This window comes from Mercenaria mercenaria, chromosome 1 (assembly GCF_021730395.1).
Source record: "Mercenaria mercenaria strain notata chromosome 1, MADL_Memer_1, whole genome shotgun sequence".
Taxonomy (NCBI): domain Eukaryota; kingdom Metazoa; phylum Mollusca; class Bivalvia; order Venerida; family Veneridae; genus Mercenaria; species Mercenaria mercenaria.
In genome coordinates, this window is record NC_069361.1 from 93,727,704 (window position 1) to 93,749,989 (window position 22,286).

At 37.2% G+C, this 22,286-nt stretch overlaps 1 protein-coding gene across 1 annotated transcript in view; it reads left to right on the forward strand.

Annotated features, from left to right (window-relative positions):
* LOC123530115 (uncharacterized) overlaps window positions 1-22,286 on the forward strand; it is a 379,601-nt gene that overhangs the window by 329,971 nt on the left and 27,344 nt on the right. Inside the window, exon 30 of the mRNA XM_053517535.1 lies at window positions 8,739-8,859. Coding sequence (XP_053373510.1) covers window positions 8,739-8,821 — 83 coding nt within the window. The 3' untranslated portion in view covers window positions 8,822-8,859. The remainder of the gene's footprint in view (window positions 1-8,738; window positions 8,860-22,286) is intronic.

The following is a 22,286-nucleotide window of genomic DNA, read 5'->3' on the forward strand; positions in this document are numbered from 1 at the left end:
GGTCAGAACGTTCACCTTGATGATATCTAAATCAAGTTCGAAACTGGGTCACGTGCCATTAAAAACTAGGTCAGTAGGTCAAATAATAGAAAAACCTTGTGACCTCTCTAAAGGCCATATTTTTCATGGGATCTGTATGAAAGTTGGTCTGAATGTTCATCTTGATGATATCTAGCTCAAATTTGAAACTGGGTCACGTGCGGTCAAAAACTAGGTCAGTAGGTCTAAAAATAGAAAAACCTTGTGACCTCTCTAGAGGCCATATGTTTCATGAGATCTTCATGAAAATTGGTCAGAATGTTCACCTTGATAATATCTAGGTCAAGTTCGAAAGTGGGTCACATGCCTCAAAAACTAGGTCAGTAGGTCAAATAATAGAAAAACCTTGTGACCTCTCTAGAGGCCATATTTTTCATGGGATCTGTATGAAAGTTGGTCTGAATGTTCATCTTGATGATATCTAGGTCAGGTTTGAAAGTGGGTCACGTGCCATCAAAAACTAGGTCAGTAGGTCAAATAATAGAAAAACCTTGTGACCTCTCTAAAGGCCATATTTTTCATGGGATCTGTGTGAAAGTTGGTCTGAATGTTCATCTTGATGATATCTAGGTCAAGTTCGAAACAGGGTCATGTGCGGTCAAAAACTAGGTCAGTAGGTCTAAAAATAGAAAAACCTTGTGACCCCTCTAGAGGCCATACTTTTGAATGGATCTCCATAAAAATTGGTCAGAATGTTCATCTTGATGACATCTAGGTCAAGTTCGAAAGGGGGTCACATGCCGTCAAAAAATAGGTCAGTAGGTCAAATAATGAAAAAACCTTGTGACCTCTCTAGAGGCCATACTTTTCATGGGATCTGTATGAAAGTTGGTCTGAATGTTCATCTTGATGATATCTAGGTCAGGTTTGAAACTGGGTCAACTGCGGTCAAAAACTAGGTCAGTAGGTCTAAAATTATTAAAATCTTTTGACCTCTCCAGAGGCCATATTTTTCAATGGATCTTCATGAAAATTGATCTGAATGTTCACCTTGATGATATCTAGGTCAGTTTCGAAACAGGGTCACGTGCGGTGAAAAACTAGGCCAGTAGGTATAAAAATAGAAAAACCTTGTGACCTCTCTAGAGGCCATATTTTTCATGAAATCTTCGTGAATATTAGTGAGAATGTTCACCTTGATGATATCTAGGTAAAGTTCAAAACAGGGTCACGTACCTTCGAAAACTAGGTCAATAGGTCAAATAATAGAAAAACCTTGTGACCTCTCTAGAGACATATTTTTCAATGGATCTTCATGAAAATTGGTCAGAATTTTTATCTTGATAATATCTAGGTCAAGTTCAAAACTGGGTCACATGAGCTCATAAACTAGGTCACTATGTCAAATAATAGAAAAAACGACGTCATACTCAAAACTGCGTCATGTGGGAAGAGGTGAGCGATTCAGGACCATCATGGTCCTCTTGTTCATGATAGTGCATTCGTGTCCGGTCCATATCTTTGTCATCCATGGATGAATTTTCAAATAACTTGGCATGAATGTGTACCACAGTAAGACGACGTGTCGTGCGCAAGACCCAGGTCCGTAGCTCAAAGGTCAAGGTCACACTTAGACGTTAAAGGTCATTTTTCATGATAGTGCATTCGTGTCCGGTCCATATCTTTGTCATCCATGGATGGATTTTCAAATAACTTGGCATGAATGTGTACCACAGTAAGATGACGTGTCGCACACAAGACCCAGGTCCATAGCTCAAAGGTCAAGGTCACACTTAGACGTTAAAGGTCATATTTCATGATAGTGCATTGATGGGCGTGTCCGGTCCATATCTTTGTCATTCATGCATGGATTTTAAAATTATTGGGCATGAATATGTACCACAGTAAGACGACGTGTCGCGCGCAAGACCCAGGTCCGTAGGTCAAAGGTCCTAAACTCTAACATCGGCCATAACTATTCATTCAAAGTGCCATCGGGGGCATGTGTCATCCTATGGAGACAGCTCTTGTCGATTCTATCTTCACAAATTTTGGTCAGAGTGTTTGTTATCATAAAGTCTTGGACAAGTTCTTATAAGGGTCATGTGGGGTAAAAAACTAGATCACTAGTAGTCCAGTAAAAATACGAATTTTAGGGGAAAAAATTTGCACAGAAATGATTTTTGGCATGTGTGATCTATAATATATCAGGAATGACATATCAAAAATCTACCAAAATCCAATGATGCAAATACCCTATTTTTGGGGTAAAATGTTGAAAAAATGAAACGAAAGTGCGAATTTTTGGAATTCCATTATAGCTTCATATATACTTATCAAAACATGTCAAAATTTTTTAAAGGATATAAGCAGAGTCTATTACCAGTCACCGAAATTATATTTGAAACAATATATATCCAATATGGCTGCCAAATCCAATAGGGCCGCCATAACTTAAGGGAATTTCTGGAATTGATTCATAGTATGTTTTATACTGCTTTCTGAGTGTGTCAAACATTCATGGATAATAGAAAAGTAAAACAACGTTCATTACACATAATCCCTACAGCATTTTAATCCAATATTACTTCATATATCCAATATGACTGCCTTATTTCCAATATGGCCGCCCAAAACAACATGAAAACCCAAACCCAATTTTAATATTATTTTTATGAAATGAGTAACAATACCCTTATAGAAACAAAGGTAGCGGCTAGCAAGCCAAGCTGCTACCTAGTCACTTCTAAATTTTTTATACCAAGAACTAGTAACAGGAAAGAAGCAGGTGGTATGAGTAGATGCTATGTACCTGCTATCTATCACACTAGTATAGACCCCCCCACTTTCGGTATCAGAACCTGCTAGCACAGACATTAGGTAGCGAAAAAGCGATTTTGATGGCACATTAAGTCTAATATGACAGCAGCTACCTGTTACCATAGCAATAAAGTAGCATTTAATATGATGTCATTGTGTAGACCCCCTAACATTTATTATGATATCACAATGTCTGTAGCTGGAAATGAAATGTTCAGTGCTTGGGACATGTGATGTAGTTGCCCGATTCAAATGTATAAAATGTTGTCTATTCTGATTTACTCAAGAGGGTGATTTTTTATCCCCCGACGAAAGTCGGAGGGATATAGTTTTGGCGTTGTCCGTCCGTCCGTCCGTCCGTCCGTCCGTCCTTCCGTCCGTCTTCCGTCCGTCCGTCCGTCCTTCCGTCTTTCCGTCCGTCCGTCCGTCCGGAGCCATACTAGGAAATGGTTGGGAAAATTTTTTTTAAAACTTCATAACATGTTTTACCACAATGAGTTCTTGCGCCCGTCAAGTTTCAGTCAGATTGCCCAAGTAACACCAGAGTTATGGCCCTTAGAAGTTTCTAGTGTTAACTATATAGGGGACTATAAATATGGCAATTTCTGCATCATAACTTTTGATATATTTGACCTAGAACTATGAAACTTTAAACAGAATTTAGATCACCATAATGTGGTTGTGTACACACAATTTCATTTGGATTTATTTGTAAATTAAGAGTTATTGCCCTTTAATTGTATAAAAATCCACATATTTGTACATAACAAACTTACCATTTTGTAGAATTTCATTAAATTTCTTTCATTCTTTTCCATGAACATTTATTGTAAACATGTGAAGTTGTGTACCCACACCTGGTCACCCCCTTACCTTGATCACACACCTCCCCCCCTATCCCCCGACACCCCCCCCCCCACCCCCCCAAAAAATAAAAAAAATTCATTCCTTATTTTAGATTTTTTTCAAACAAACTTCATATACATGTTCACCACTATGAGGTTATGGGGCCCATCAAGTTTCAGACAGATTGCCCAAGTAACACCAGGGTTATGGCCCTTAGAAGTTTCTAGTGTTAACTATATAGGGTACTATAGATATGGCAATTTCTGCATCATAACTTTTGATATATTTGACCTAGAACTATGAAACTTTAACAGAATTTAGAGCACTATGATGTGGTTGTGCACAGACAATTTTGTCTGGATTTCTTTTGTAACTTCAGAGTTATTGCCCTTTAATTGTCTAAAAATCCACATATTTGTACATAACAAACTTACCATTTGGCAGAATTTCATTAAATTTCTTTCATTCTTTTCTGTGAACATTTATTATAAACATGTGAAGTTGCGCACCCACACCTGGTCACCCACTTGCCTTGGTCACACCCCCTCCCCCTCCCAACCCCACCCCCCCCCCCCTCTCCCAAATTTTTTTTTTTTTTTTCATTTCTTATTTTAGATTTTTTTCAAACCTTCCAAGTTGTACTATTCCCCCACCTCACTTCTCCACCCAGTCATGCCCACTACTGATCATGCATCCTCTGTCCCCCCCCCCCCCCCAACCCCCCTCCAACTTGACCCTTTTACCTTTTTTTTTTTTTTTTTCATTTTTAATTTTCAATCAATATTTATAATCAGCATGTGAAATTTTGTTTCCTCTCCCATTCCCCTGCACTCCCACCCCCTAAAAAAATAAATATATACATATATCTATATATAGATATATATATTTCCATTCCTTTTTTTTTTTTTTTTAAATGTTCAAACCTTCAACATGTTAAGTTGTGACTGCACAAACCTTGCCCTCAGCCATGTTCAAGATATCTTATCTGTGTTCTCTTAAGGACATCTGATCTTTTAAGTTCAAATGTACATGCAAAACAGCAACACCTGGTGCCAAACCACTCAAAGACAATATTTCATTCCAGTTAAACTTCAAGCTCACATTTCAATTAACTGCATTTAATTTTAAAAGCTAAGCTTATTACAGTAAGCATATCCCATTCAAAATAAATTCTTTAGTCCGGATCAAAGTATCATACATTTATTGTGTACTCTTTAATTAAACATTTGTTTTCTGTTAAATTGATTTTGACTAATGAAATTATTTGCTTCTTATTAACATCCTTAACTTTTTGCCGGATATATCTTTTTGCCCTTCCTCACCACAAACCCTTTCGGCGGGGGATACCAATTCATCGAATTTGCTTGTTTTTTTTATTTTCACGCAGGTAAGAATCTCTCTGATTGTTAGTTTTTTTTAGAAGAATGTCAGAAAGTCAAAAAACATTGTCCAAGTTGAATTCAAGATGGCGCTGCTATGTTGTTTCATCCAGATATTCCAGGAGCCAATATATTTTCAAATCCGTAAAATATAAATTTAGTTATTTTTTGCTTCAGAAGTCAATTTTACAAAACAAGAGATGAGGGCATATGTTCTAATTAGGTTGAGTGATTTACATGATAAATAGAAAAACAAACTGTCTTTTGATACAAATGTTATCAGGTCTCAGTAGCGCATATCAGCCTCGACCTGATAACATTAATATCAAATGACAGTTGCCTGTTATTTTATATCAATATAAACTTTTCTATCAATGACAGATCTATGAAATAAAATCTTGATCTAGTCAATATTATGTCTCCAAATATACCAATGGTTTATATTTTGTTAATTTTCACTTCTGTTGATTTTGGGTCTGTATTTTAAGCCAGTCTTTGGAACATCTACATTTATTTAGCTCACCAATATCTCAGTGGGATCAGGTGAGCTTTTGAGACTACATTCGTCAGTAATCTGTCAGCCTGTCATCTGATCATAGGCATAGACTATTTCCTTGTGCACACTCTAGAGGCCATATATTTTTTGCAATCTTCATGGGTCTTAGTCATGATATCTATGTCCACCTTTTCAGTTTTGAACACTGTGGGGTCCAATCTTCATGATACTTTACTATGTTACCCTGGGTGGATTAGATGACATCCACGGACTATTCTACGATAATCGCAAAGGTAGCAGCTCGATAGCAAGAAAAGGTAGCAGATAGGTAGTGGCTACCAGTATAGCAAGAAAACTAATATGCATACAAAACACTACCAATAGAAACTAAGTAGCAGGAAAAGGTAGCAGCTAGCCGCTACTATAAAAGCAGGTAACAAGTAGCAGCAATTGAGGTAGCAGGAAAAAGTAACAGTTAGCCACTACAAGCAGGAAAAACTAATTTGCAAACGAAACACCACCAATAGCAGCTAACGGCTACTGGTAGCAGTGTGGTAGCAGCTACTTAACAGCTAGATCTACCTAGCTGCTATTGGTAGCGAGAGGCCAATTATTTCTGTAAGGGTAATAACTAAAAGGGTAATAACTAAAATTCACAAAAATTATATTTAAAAAAGTTATCACACTGTATAGCTTTACTTATATGCTATATGGTATTGTAATAGCTAGTAACTCTACAAATACAATATCAATGCAAATAATCAAACAAGTCCTGATTTCTGAGCTTTTTTGTAGATGTAGTGAACTTAGATTGTCAAGTCCTCTGCATGTGAACTACATTCCAAACCCACTTTTCTGCAACTACATGCTAATGTTTTACACCTCATTACCTGGGCCCAGTTGTTTGAAACTTTAACGGGCGATTAAGCTAATGGTTGATTAACATTGAGGGTTTTATTTCAACATTTTAGAAGACTTAGTAAATCAAAAGTTATAGATTAAGGAATATAAACATTAAAATGTCCTTACCATAAAATCAAAACATCATACTAGTGTTTTCCACATTAACTAATATTTTGGATCAAAAGTTAACCGGCGGTTAGTTCAACAGCCCGTTAAATTTTCGAACAACTGGACCCTGATTAGCAAATACGGCAAACAACTTTCATGACAACTATTCCGTCTGTTCGACGTGCAGAGGACTTAGTTGTGATAAATCGTTTGTACCGGAGTTTAGTGCTGACTAAATCTTTAACATAATCAGTCAAATTATTTGGGGGACCCATCCCGACTGTTCCTACAGCCCTGAAATACACACTTAGGCAAGTACGCATGCGGATATGAATGCATTCTTTTATTTGATTTCAATGTCTAACTTACATAGTTACTTCCTGTATGTTTGTAATCATGATGTCTGCTAAACATTTAACATTCAGGAAACACTGTCTCTCAGCAAAACAGATATTTCTGAATTAGTCTACCGACCTACTCACCAGAGATATTCTACAAATATGTTACCCTTCATTTCTTCAGAAATAATCAAACAAGTCCTGGTTTCTGAGCTATTATTTTTGTAGATGTAGTAAAATGGGGGTGGGTGGAGGTGAATGAGAGTAGTGCTCTTGTGATGGGCGAATGTCCGAAACCTTGGGGACAGTAGGCAAATAGCTCTGGGGCTGTTAGTTCTCTACTGTGTCCAGACTTTAGTCTTGAGGAAATCAGTGATGAGTATCCGCAGAGGAGCAGTAAATTGACCGGTAACCAGCTTGATGACTGTATCAGATGATGGTGGGAGTAATATTGGTAGGAATAACACCATATTTAATCCAAACAAGTTGATTAGTACTGGAGATCATTAAGAGACTGTATCCACTCCGGCATATCTTAGCACTATATATGTTAGTGAAGATATTGACTTAACATTTCTTGGAGCGCCCCTTACAGTTTAGAAAATACGGCAACCGTATCAACCCTTAATTCCAACATCCAAAGCAATCTTGCCAGTAATACAAATTATCATAGCAAATATTTTAACAGCGAGTCAATTTTAGCTGATTTTCATAATGTGTGCGCCCATTCCCCCGATCTGTAAATGCTTTCTTCGGTCCTGTATTTGACCTTGAAAGGGATTTTATATAGTTATTCGTCAAGTTAAAGAAATTAATAGGGTTCCAACCATTTTCTTCAAAATCTGATCCGCAAATTTAAAACAAAAATATTTGCAACACAGTTAAAGAACTTTAAAATGCACTAAGAAATTGTATCAAAGGTATTTCTGTGTATCTTTTTATACGTGCAATGTTAAGAAGTCATTGAAAACAATGTACAAGATAAGTTTCAACATTTTTAACCTTAAAAATTCCAATTTACTCATAGATATAGGCGTATTATCAATATTCCAGAAAATCGAGGTTTTAGATACAGTTTCCAGCTTTTTCCCCCAAAAAATCATATTTTGCATACTTGGATTTTGGTAGATTTTTCACTATAGACTCAGCACATGTTGTACAATATAAAAACACAAAAACCATTTCTGTGCAAATTTTTTCCGTTATTTGCATTTTTGACACTAGATTTACTGGACTATAGGTCAAATCAAAGAAAATGGTTGTTTACACTCAAGATGCCATGTATTTTGGTCCAGTCTTACTGAAAATTGGTCATAATATTTGTCTCCATGTAATCACTAGGTAAAACATGTTTACACTGTTATGGTGTGTTACACAGGTGAGCGACCTAGGGCCATCTTGGCCCTCTTGTATGTCTTTTATACTAAACATAGTTGTTACCATTCATGATTCAGTGTGTAGAACATATTGTCAAGGTCAGGTGAGCCAATTAGGGCACTATGGCTTTCTTGTTCCTGGAGTTATTTGAAATATTACAACTACATCAGAACATTGTGAACACAATCACTCATACAATTTTTCCATCCCATTGAAATGAAACATTGTAAAAATCATCATAGGTATAGTATAAGGAATTTCATGTTCAATTATGTCTTTCGAGCTATAACCCTGTGTGGACTATATTTATTATTCTGTCAAGCATTTTCAGGGGACTTGTGTCATACATGGTTGACATCATTCTGTTGTTGTTTTTTTAATTGATGATCCGAGTATTGCAGAGTTATTGTATTGTTTGAGCATTCACCTGTTTCAATTTCAGTGATAATTTTTGTTATAATTTAACGCACTATGTGACCATTTCTTTTCCAGTTGACATGTCAGTTGGCGAAGGCGTTGAACAGGCCATACATGAGGTTTCAGATGACAACACTGAGCCTGAAGAAATAAGTTGATGAAGGTTTTTATAGATCAACTTTTTAGCTCACTTGGGGTAAGCTTTTAAGATCTATGAATGTCTGTTGTCCATCTATCTTCCACAATTTCTTTAAAGAACTTCTCCTTCTAAACCACCAGTGTTTCGTTTAAAAACATAGCCACTAGGGGGCGGGGCTAGGTTTTCCTATTTGACTATATGGGAAACTTCAAAAATCTGGTACCACTAGTCTGTCTACAAAGTTCCTTCAAGTCATTCTGTTTCCGATAAAAACATTGCTGCCAGAGGGCAGAGTTAGTTTTTCCTATATGACTATATTGAAAACTTTGAAAATAATCACCTCTGAAACTGTTGGTCTGATTTCAGAATAATTAGACAGTAATGTATCTTTGGTGATCCTATACTAAAGTCCTTCAAATCATTCTCTTTTGTTTAAAAAACGTGGCCACAGTGAGCATAGTTTCATAAAACTAGCAATAAATATTAACCTCATCAAGACTACTTGCAGAGCACACTACCCAGGTCATAAGATACAAGGTGAAGGTCACATTTGGAGGTCAAAGATCATATTATTAGCATCAATTTTTCCAACTTCACCAAGACAACAGGCAGAGTGCACAGCCCAGGTTATTAGGCTCAAGGTCAAGGTCACACTGGAAGGTCAAAGTTCATGATCACAACATTTTACATACCCTGTATCAAATTGGCTACTTTGGGTATTAATCACCTTCAGTGATAGCTCTAGTTAGCTCACCTGTCACGTAGTGACAAGGTGACCTTTTGTGATCGCCCTCCGTCCGTCGTCTGTCGTCCGTTCACAATTTCTTGTGATAAAGACCACAGTTTGCAATCAATTTTAATCAGACTTGCACACAATTTGTATTGGCATAATATTATTATTATACCAGATTTGTTGAGCGCCCTTTTCATATGTAATATACGTTCAAAGGCGCTTAACAAGTTCCTCAAATATCTCAGTTCCTTTCGAAAACTGGCCAGATCCCATCATGGGTTGCAGAGTTATGGCCCCTTAAAGGGCCAAGATTTGCTATTTTTGGCTTGTGAACACGATAGAGACCACATTTTGCAATCAACTTTAATCAAACTTGCACACAAGTTGTATTGGCATAATATCTCAGTTCCTTGGAAAACTGGCCAATCTCCGTTACGGCTTCCAGAGTTATGGTCCCTTAAAGGGCCAAAATTTGCTATTTTTGGCTTGTGAACATGATAGAGATCACATTTTGCAATCAACTTTAATCAAACTTGCACACAACTTGTACTGGCATAATATCTTGGTTCCTTTCGAAAACTGGCTAGATGCCATCATGGGTTGCAGAGTTATGGCCCCTTATAGAGCCAACATTTGCTATTTTTTAGCTTGTGAACATGATAGAGACAACATTTTGCAATCAACTTTAATCAAACTTGCACACAACTTGTATTGGCATAATATCTCGGTTCCTTTGAAAACTGGCCAGATCTGATCATGGGTTCCAGAGTTATGGCCCTTTAAGGGCCAAAAATAGCTATTTTGGCTTTTGCAGCCATATAGAGACTTCATTTATGGTTTGATTTGATACAAACTTCCAAAATATCTTCAACAACAATAAATCTTGGATTCCATGATGAATCTGTCAGATCCAATCATAGGTTCTTGAGTTACGGCCACTGATTGACCCCCAAAAGAGCCAAAATTTAATAATTTTTACCTTGTGAACACGATAGAAGTGACATTTAAGATTTGATTTTAACCACACTTACACACAACTTAAGTCACAATAAGATTTCGGTTCCTTTCGATAAACCGGCTAGATTCCATCATGAGTTCTAGGTTTACTGCCCCTGAAAGGGGCAAACTTTTCAGTTTTTTCCTTTCAGTCATATAGATGTTGCATTTATGCTTTGATTAGATACAAACTTGCACAGAATGATTATCTTGATGATCTCTAGTCCTGGATCGAAACTGGGTCATGTTGGGTCAAAATCTAGGTCATCAGGTCAAATTGAAGGAAAAGCTTGTTTCCAGCCTAGAGGCCACATTTATGACCCTATCTTCATGAATCTTGGTCAGAATGTTTATCTTGATGATTTCTAGACCAAGTTTGAAACTGGGTCATAAGGAATCAGAAACTAGGTCATCAGGTCAAATCAAAGGGAAAGCTTGTTAACACTCTTCAGGCCATATTTATGACCCTATCTTCATGAAACTTGGTCAGAATGTTTATATTGATGATTCTTAGACCAAGTTTGAAACTGGGTCATATGGGGTCAAAATCTAGGTCACCCAGTCAAATCAAAGGAAAAGCTTGTTAACACTTTTGTTCATTTGATGTGCATGAAACTTGGTCAGAATGTTTGTCTTGGGAATTTTTATCTGGGTCATGTGGGGTCAAAAACTAGGTCACCAGGTCAAATCAAAGAATAAGCTTGTTTACACTCTAGGGGGGTCCATTTTTAGCTCGCCTGTCACATAGTGACAGGGTGAGCTTTTGTGATTGCCCTTCGTCTATCGTCCGTCCATCCACAATTTCCTTGTGAACACGATAAAGACCACATTTTGTATTTGATTTTAATTAAACTTGTACACAACTTGTATGGGCATAATATCTCGGTTCCTTTCGAAAACTGGCCAGATCCTTTCATGGGTTCCAGAGTTATGGCCCCTTAAACGGCCAAAATTTGCCTTTTTTGGCTTGTGAACACGATAGAGACCACATTTTGCAATCAACTTTAATCAAATTTGCACACAACTTGTATTGGCATGATATCTCGGTTCCTTTCGAAAACTGGCCAGATCCCTTTATGGGTTGCAGAGTTATGGTCCCTTAAAGGGCCAAAATTTGCTATTTTTGGCCTGGAACACGATAGAGACAACATTTTGCAGTCAGGTTTGATCAAACTTGCACACAACTTGTATTGTCATAATATCTTGGTTCCTTTCGAAAACTGGCCTGTTCCCATTGGACTAAGACAATCAGGGTAGATAACTATGGACTGATTTTATGTAAAATTACCTCCCTTTTTAGCTCACCAGAGCACAAAGTGCTCAGGGTGAGCTATTGTGATCGCTCACCGTCCGGCGTCCGTCCGTCCGTCCGTCCACACTTTCCTTTAAACAACATCTCCTCCTAAACCAACAGGCCAATTTTGATGAAACTTCACAGGGATGTTCCTTGGATGGTCTTCTCTAAAAATTGTTCAAAGAATTGAATTCCATGCAGAACTCTGGTTGCCATGGCAACCGAAAGGAAAAACTTTAAAAATCTTCTTCTCAAAAACCAGAAGCCCTAGAGCTTAGATATTTGGTGTGAAGCATTGCCTAGTGGACCTCTACCAAGTTTGTTCAAATCATGACCCCGGGGTCAAAATTGACCCCGCCCCAGGGGTCACTTGATTTTACATAGAAAAATCTTAAAAAATCTCCTTCTCAAAAACCAGAAGCCCTAGACTTTAGATATTTGACATGTAGCATTGCCTAATGGACCTCTACTAAAGTTGTTCAAATCATGACCCCGGGGTCAAAATTGACCCCGCCCCAGGGGTCACTTGATTTTACATAGGAAAATCTTCAAAAAATTTCTAAAAATAAAGCAGAAGGCCTAGGTCTTAGATATTTCACATGTAGCATTGCCTAGTGGACCTCTACAAAATTTATTCAAATCATGACCCCCCGGGGTCAAAATTGACCCCGCCCCAGGGGTCACTTGATTTTACATAGGAAAACCTTAAAAAATCTTCTTCTCAAAAAGCAGAAGACCTAGAGCTTAGATATTTGACATGTAGCATTGCCTAGTGGACCTCTACTAAAGTTGTTCAAATCATGACCCCCGGGGTCAAAATTGACCTCGCCCTAGGGGTCGCTTGATTTTACATATGAAAATCTTCAAAAATTTTCTTAAAATAAACCAGAAGGCCTAGAGCTTAGATATTTCACATGTAGCATTGCCTAGTGGACCTCTACAACATTTATTCAAATCATGACCCCAGGGTCAAAATTGACCCCGCCCCAGGGGTCACTTGATTTTACGTAGGAAAATCTTCAAAAAAATTCTAAAAATAACCCAGAAGGCCTAGGTCTTAGATATTTGACATGTAGCATTGCCTAGTAGACCTCTACAAAATTTGTTCAAATCATGACCCCCGGGGTCAAATTGGCCCCGCCCCATGGGGTTACTTGATTGTACATAGAAAAATCTTCAATATTTTCTAAAAATAAACCAGAAGGCCTAGAGCTTAGATATTCGACATGTAGCATTGCCTAGTGGACCTCTACAAAATTTGTTCAAATCTTGACCCCCCAGGGTCAAATTGACCCAGCCCCAGGGTTACTTTATTGTACATAGGGAAATCTTCATAAATTTGCTTAAAATAAACCAGAAGGCCTAGATCTTAGATATTCGATATGTAACATTGCCTAGTCGACTTCTACAAACTTTATTCAAATCATGACCCCCGGGATAAAATTGGCCCCGCCCCAGGGGTTACTTGATTGTACATTGGAAAATTTTCCAAAAAATTTCTAAAAATCATCAGTTTGACATTTGAAACATTACTCTGGTGAGCGATCCAGGGTCATCATGACCCTCTTGTTTTTTGATGTAAATGAATATACCTTAGCAGCTTCTAATGAGATTGATTGAAACATTATTTATGTCTTCCATGGTTAGAAATAGTCATGTTAAATAACTCTTGATTGAACGCTTATCGATATGAATACTTTTCTAATATATCTGTAAGGCTTGTACTCTTTATCTTCTACATGCATATACCAGTACATGATTACCTCCCCTGGTTTTAATAAAAAAATCGATTTATCTCAGTATGCATTTGAAATTTCATTATTGTCATTAGTTGGACTGAGACAATCAGGGTAGATAACTATGGACTGATTTTATGTCAAATTACCTCCCTTTGTTTCAAATTTAAATGGGTGTATCTCAGTAAACAATGAAGATACTGATTTGAAATTTCATTTATGCCATCAGATGGACTTGGACAATCAGGGTAGATAACTTTTGACTGAATTTATGACAAATTACCTCCCTTTTTTTTGTGTAAATGAATATACCTCAGCAGCATCTAATGAGATTGGTTTTACATGTTATTTATGTCTTCCAGGTAAGGAATAGTCATGCTAGTACAAAAATGCAGCATTTGAGCCTAGGACCCTCAAACTTGGTTTGGAGATTGGCCCTGACAAGTGACCCGTAGGTCAAAAGGGACTGTTACAAAAAATATTTATCCTGATGATATTTAATGAGTATGCCTATGTAATCTATGTCAAAACTTAATCTTATCATTAAGAGCAATGGTACTCGGGTGAGCGATATAGGGCCATCATGGCCCTCTTGTTTTCCTTTTATGACTTAATGGAAAACTTTCAAAATCTTCCTCTCATACAGCTAGCCTAATTTCAGAATAATCTACTATATTCTTTCAAATTAATCTGTTTCACTAAAACCATGGCTACTCGGGGGCCAAGGCTAGTTTTCCCTATACAACTATTTGTAAAACTTGGAAATCTTTGCTGAAACTGCTGGCCTGATTGTTCCTTTTTCCAAAATTATTCAATTATCCAGTTGTGAATGTCAGGTGAGCAAGCTTGTTTATGCCCCCACACATTTATGTGATGGGCAAATAACGTTGCTGCTGTCTGTCCATCTGTATGTCCCGAAATCTTAAGTATCGAACTTCTCACACACTATTAGCCTGGTTTTCTTTAAACTTTCACAGATGTACAACCTTGATGTACTGATGGCCATTAAAGAAGGAATTAATTTTTTCTAGGACTATTTTTACTCCCTTTCATAGTTTCGCTATATAGAATATAGAGAAAAATCTTGCGTGGCCAACTCCTCCCACACTATTAGCCTGATTTGCTTCAAACTTTCACAGATAAACAAACTTGATGTGCAGATGACCATAAAAGAAAGGATTTTTTTTAGCTCCTCTGAGCGAAAGGATCATGGTGAGCTTTTGTGACCGCTCAATGTCCGTCGTGCGACGTGCGTAGTCCGTCCATCAACATTTTCTAAAAAAATCTTCTTCTTGAAAACCACTGGGCAGAATTACACCAAACTTCACAGGACTGGTCCTTGGGTGGCTTCCTTTCAGATCTGTTCAAAGAATTGAATTCCATGCAGAACTCTGGTTGCCATGACAACCGAAAGGAAACACTTCAAAAATCTTCTTGTCCAAACCCGCAAGGCATAGAGCCTGGATATTTGGCATGTGACATCATCTAATGGTCCTCTATGAAGCTTGTTCAAATTATGCCCCTGGGGTGAAAAGAGGCCCTGTCCCAGGGGTTACAAGTTTTACATAGACTTATATAGGAAAAAACTTTAAAAATCTTCATGTCTAAAACCACATGACCTAGGCCTTTGATATTTGGTATGTAGCATTGCCTTGTGGTCCTCTACCAAAATTGTTCAAATTATAACCCTGGATTAAAAAGAGGCCCTGCCCCGGGGGTCTCAAGGTTTACATATACTTATATAGGAAAAAATCTTCTTGTCTGAAACTGCAAGGCCTAGGCTTTTGATATTTGGTATGTTGCATTGCCTAAAAAAATGTGGGGGTCTCAAGTTTTACATAGACTTAATATATAGGAAAAAACTTTAAAAATCTTCTTGCCTGAAACTGCAAGGCATAGGCTTTTGATATTTGGTATGTTGCCTTGCCTAGTGTTCCTCTACCAAATTGTTCAAATTATGCCCGTGGGGTTAAAAGAGGCCCTGCCCTGGGGGTCCCGGATTTTACAGACATATCTATAGGGAAAAAAATTTTCTTGTCTGAAAGTTCAAGGCCTAGGCCTTTGATATTTGGTATGTAGCATTGCCTAGTGGATTATGCCCCTGAGGTGAAAAGAGGCCCTGCCCTGGGGTCACTTGTTATATGAGTTATATAGGAATAAATACTTCAAATATTATCAGATCATATTTCCTAGACTGCTTAATTATAATTACCTGATTAGGGGTCACTTGACTGTGACCTTGACCTACTGACCTACTTTCTTGTTTTTTAAGATACAGCCTTGAAATTTGGATGACATGTACAGTTTTGCACACTGATCTTAAAACTGACTTTCATGACCATGAATGTGACCTGCTGACCTACTTTCTAATATTTTAGCATCAGTTTGCCATTTTAAACATGTGGCTCATATTACTCAGGTGAGCGATTTAGGGTCATCATGACCCTCTTGTTCTGTGATTATTTTTACTGCAGTTATGGCCCTTTGATAGTTTTGCTATATCGGGTGTGGAAATCCCAAAATTTAAGATTGTGATCACTCGATGTCCGTTGTCTGTCCTCTGTCAACATTTAGCTTGTGTATACGAATGAGGCTGTATTTTTCAGTTGATCTTCATGAAATTTGGTAAAAATGATTGCCTTGATGAAATCTAGGTCAAGTTTGAATATGAATCATCTGGGGTCAAAAACTAGGTCACTAGGTCAAATCAAAGAAAAACTTTTGACTGCATTTTACACCTTATCTTCATGAAATTTGATCAGAATATTTGTCTGGATGAAATCTAGGTCAAGATAGAATATGGGTCAACTGGGGTCAAAGACTTGGTCACCCGTTCAAATCAAAGAAAAACCTTGTGTATGCAATTGGGGCTGCATTTTACAATGGATATTCATAAGATTTAGTCAGAATAGTTGTCTTGATGAAATCTGGGTTGGTTGCCTTGATGAAATCAAGGTCAAGCTCGAATATGGTTAATCTGGGGTCAAAAACCAGGTCGCTAGGTCAAATCAAAGAAAAACCTTGTGCATGCAATAGGGACTGCATTTTATTCTGGATCTTCATGAAATTTGATCAGACTGTTTGCCTGGATGAAATCTAGGTCTTGTTGTAATATGGGTCATCTTAGGTTAAAAACTAGGTTACCTGTTCAAATCAAAGAAAAACCTTGTGTATGCAATAGGGGCTGCATTTTACACTGGATGTTCATAAAGTTTAATCAGAATGGTTGCCTTGATGAAATCTAGGTCAAGTTCGAATATGGAAATCTGGGGTCAAAAACTAGGTCGCTAAGTCAAATCAAAGAAAAAACGTTGTGTATGCAATAGGACTGCATTTTACTCTGGATCTTCATGACTTTATTCAGAATGGTTGCCTTGATGAGATTTTGGTTGGTTGCCTTTATGAAATCTAGGTCAAGTTCGAATATGGTTAATCTGGGGTCAAAAAGCAGGTCGCTAGGTCAAGTAAAATAAAAGCTTGTGTATGCAATAGGGACTTCATTTTACACTGGATCTTTATGAAATTTGATCAGAATGTTTGTCTGGATGAAATCTATGTCATATTGGAATATTGGTCATCTGGGGTCAAAAACTAGGTCACCCTTTCAATTCAAAGAAAACCCTTTTGTATGCATTGGGGGCTGCATTTTACACTGGATATTCATAAAATTTAGTCAGAATGGTTGCCTTGATGAAATCCAGGTCAAGGTCAAATCAAAGAAATACCTTGTGTATGCAGTAGGGACTCCATTTTACATTGGATATTCATGATATTTGATCAGAATGTATGTAGGTCTGATTCAAATAGGGGTCATCTGGTGTTAAAAACTAGGTAACCCAGTAAAATCAAAGAAAAACTTTGTGAATGCAATAGGAACTATATTTAAGGCAGGATGTTATGAAATTTTATCAATGTTTGCTTTGATGAAATCTAGGTCAAGTTCAAATATGGGTCATGTTGGGTCAAAAACTAGGTCACCTGGTTAAATCAAAGAATAACCTTGTGTATGCAATAGGGGCTGCGTTATTCAGTGGATCTTCATGAAATTTCATCAGAATGTTTGTCTTGATGAAATCTAGGCCGAAGTTCAAATAGGGGTCATCTGGGGTCAAGAACTATGTCACCCAATAAAATCAAAGAAAAACTTTGCGAATGCAATAGAGGCTACCTTTTAGGCAGGATGGAATTTGATGAAAATATTTGCTTTGATGAAGTTTTATGTAAAGTTTAAATATGGGTCATGTTGGGTCAAAAACTAGGTCACCTAGTCAAATTAAAGAATAACCTTGTGTATGCAACAGAGGCTGCATTTGTCAGTGGATCTTTGTGAAATTTTATCCAAATGTTGTCTTGATGAAAGCTAGGTCGAGTTTAAATATGGGTCATGTAGGGTCAAAATCTATGTCACCTGGTCAAATCAAAGAAATACCTGGTCTATGCAAAAGGGGCGCATTTTAAGCAGGATATTCATTAAATTTGATCAAAATGTTTCTTTTGATGCAATCCAGGGCAGGTTCAAATATGGGTCATCTTAGATTAAAAACTAGGTCACCCGATCAAATAAAAAAAATACCTTATGTATGCATTTAAGACTGGATATTCATTAAATTTTATCAAGCTGTTTGTCTGGTTGAAATCTCTGTCAGGTTCAAGTATGGGTCATCTTGGGTCAAAAACTAAGTCAACAGGTCAAATTTAAGAAATACATGGTGTAAGCCTTAGGGGCTGCACTTTAGACTGGATATTCATGAATATTGATCCTGCCGATTGTTTAGATGAAATCTAGGTCATGTTCAAAAATGGGTCATTTTGGGTCAAAAAATAAGTCAACCTGTCAAATCAAAAAAGTACCTTGTACTAGCTGTTCCCAGGTGAGTGACCTAGCACCATTTGGTCCTCTTGTTTTTACTTGTCCATGGACAAGTGAGACATAAAAATCTACTTGCCAGCAGTCAAAATTCAAACATTAAGACCTGCAATAAACTACCAATAATTCTATATGTTCTATAAGTGTTGTTAGCTCACCTGTCACATAGTGACAGAGTGAGCTTTTTTGATCACATTTTGTCCGTCGTCCGTCCGTCTCTTCACAATTTCTTGTGAACACGATAGAGACCACATTTTGCAATCAGGTTTAATCAAACTTGCACACAACTTGTATTGGCATAATATCTTGGTTCCTTTTGAAAACTGGCCAGATCCGATCATGGGTTCGAGAGTTATGGCCCCTTAAAGGGCCAAAATTTGCTTTTTAGCTCACCTGTCACAAAGTGACAAGGTGAGCTTTTGTGATCGCGCGGTGTCCGTCGTCCGTCCGTCCGTAAACTTTTGCTTGTGACCACTCTAGAGGTCACATTTTTCATGGGATCTTTATGAAAGTTGGTCAGAATGTTCACCTTGATGATATCTAGGTCAAGTTTGAAACTGGGTCACGTGCCTTCAAAAACTAGGTCAGTAGGTCTAAAAATAGAAAAACCTTGTGACCTCTCTAGAGGCCATAATTTTCAATGGATCTTCATGAAAATTGGTCAGAATGTTCATCTTGATGATATCTAGGTCAAGTTCGAAACTGGGTCATGTGCGGTCAAAAACTAGGTCAGTAGGTCTAAAAATAGAAAAACATGGTGACCTCTCTAGAGGCCATATATTTCACAAGATCTTCATGAAAGTTGGTCAGAACGTTCACCTTGATGATATCTAGGTCAAGTTTGAAACTGGGTCACGTGCCATCAAAAACTAGGTCAGTAGGTCAAATAATAGAAAAACCTTGTGACCTCTCTTAAGGCCATATTTTTCATGGGATCTGTATGAAAGTTGGTCTGAATGTTCATCTTGATGATATCTAGGTCAAGTTCGAAACTGGGTCACGTGCGGTGAAAAACTAGGTCAGTAGGTCTAAAAATAGAAAAACCTTGTGACCTTTCTAGAGGCCATATATTTCACAAGATCTTCATGAAAATTTGTCAGAACGTTCACCTTGATGATATCTAGGTCAGGTTCGAAACTGGGTCACGTGCCGTCAAAAACTAGGTCAGTAGGTCAAATAATAGAAAAACCTTGTGACCTCTCTAGAGTCCGTATATTTCACAAGATCTTCATGAAAGTTGGTCAGAACGTTCACCTTGATGATATCTAGATCAAGTTCGAAACTGGGTCACGTGCCATCAAAAACTAGGTCAGTAGGTCAACTAATAGAAAAACTTTGTGACCTCTCTAAAGGCAATATTTTTCATGGGATCTTCATGAAAGTTGGTCTGAATGTTCATCTTGATGATATCTAGGTCAGGTTCGAAACTGGGTCACGTGCGGTCAAAAACTAGGTCAGTAGGTCTAAAAATAGAAAAACCTTGTGACCTTTCTAGAGGCCATATATTTCACAAGATCTTCATGAAAATTGGTCAGAACGTTCACCTTGATGATATCTAGGTCAAGTTCGAAACTGGGTCACGTGCCATCAAAAACTAGGTCAGTAGGTCAAATAATAGAAAAACCTTGTGACCACTCTAAAGGCCATATTTTTCATGGGATCTGTATGAATGTTGGTCTGAATGTTCATCTTGATGATATCTAGGTCAAGTTCGAAACTGGGTCACGTGCCGTCAAAAACTAGGTCAGTAGGTCTAAAAATAGAAAAACCTTGTGACCTCTTTTGAGGCCATATATTTCATGAAATCTTCATGAAAATTTGTCAGAATGTTCACCTTGATGATATCTAAATCAAGTTCGAAAGTGGGTCACGTGCCATCAAAAACTAGGTCAGTAGGTCAAATAATAGAGAAACCTTGTTTACCTCTCTAGAGGCCATATTTTCCATGGGATCTGTATGAAAGTTGGGCTGAATGTTCATCTTGATGATATCTAGGTCAAGTTTGAAAGTGGGTCACGTGCCATCAAAAACTAGGTCAGTAGGTCAAATAATAGAAAAACCTTGTGACCTCTCTAAAGGCCATATTTTTCATGGGATCTTCATGAAAGTTGGTCTGAATGTTCATCTTGATGATATCTAGGGCAAGTTCGAAACAGGGTCATGTGCGGTCAAAAACTAGGTCAGTAGGTCTAAAAATAGAAAAACCTTGTGACCTCTCTAGAGGCCATACTTGTGAATGGATCTCCATAAAAAATTGGTCAGAATGTTCACCTTGATGATATCTAGGTCAAGTTCGAAAATTGGTCACGTGCCTTCAAAAAGTAGGTCAGTAGGTCAAATAATGAAAAAACGTTGTGACCTCTCTTTGAGGCCATATTTTTCATGGATCTGTATGAAAGTTGGTCTGAATGTTTTCTTGATGATATCTAGGTCAAGTTTGAAACTGGGTCAACTGCGATCAAAAACTAGGTCAGTAGGTCTTGAAATAGAAAAAAACCCTTTTGACCTCTCTAGAGGTCATACCCTTGAATGGATCTTCATGAAAATTGGTCAATGTTCACCTTGATGATATCTAGGTCAAGTTTGAAACTGGGTCACGTGCCTTAAAAAACTAGGGCAATAGGTCAAAATAATAGAAAAACCTTGTGACCTCTCTAGAGACCCTATTTTTTCAATGGATCTTCATGAAAATTGGTCAGAATTTTATCTTAATAATATCTAGGTCAAGTTTAAAACTGGGTCACATGAGCTCAAAAACTAGGTCACTATGTCAAATAATAGAAAAAATGACGTCATACTCAAAACTGGATCATGTGGGAAGAGGTGAGCGATTCAGGACCATCATGGTCCTCTTGTTTGTCTTGTGGACACGATAGAGACCACATTTTGCAATGGAATTTTAGCTCACCTGAGCCAAAGGGTCAGGGTGAGCTATTGTGATCGCTCACCGTCCGGCGTCCATCCGTCCACACTTTCCTTTAAACAACATCTCCTCCTAAACCATTAGGCCAATTTTGATGAAATTTCACAGGGATGTTCTTGTTCTTGTTTAAAAATTATTCAAATAATTGAATTCCTGTATATATAGAACACTGGTTGCCATGGCTATGGCATGTCAAACGTTGCTAAATTATATATGTATGTTATTATTATTGTATGTTTGTTATTGTTATTCAATGTCTTGTCATTCATATTCTAAAAGTCATTATTGTTATTCTAGATGTCGTTATTCTTATTGTATCTTTGATATTGTTATTCAATGTTGTGTCATTCATATTCTAAGTCTTACCATGGTTGTTATTCTATATGTCGTTATTCTTATTGTATGTTCGATATTCTTATGGTAAAAGTCATTATTGTTATTCTATATTTCGTTATTCTTATTGTATCTTTGATATTGTTATTCAAGGTCGTGTCATTCATATTCTAAGTATTACCATTGTTATTGTATATGTCGTTATTCTTATTGTATGTTTGATATTCTTATGGTAAAAGTCATCATTGTTGTTCAATATCTGACGATTCTATTTACAAAACGTGTCATTCTTATTCTATGTTATGAGATTGTATATGTATAACGACGCTGTGCTATTTATATCATGGGAAATCGCACATACAATAAGAATATCAAGCTTACAAAAACAATAATGAATATACGACAACAATAATGTCTTTTACAATAAGAATATCGAACATACAATAAGAATAACGACATATAGAATAACAATGGTAACACATAGACTATGAATGACACGACATTGAATAACAATATCAAAGATACAATAAGAAGAATGAAATATAGAATAACAATAATGATTTTTACCATATGAATATCGAACATACAATAAGAATAACTAC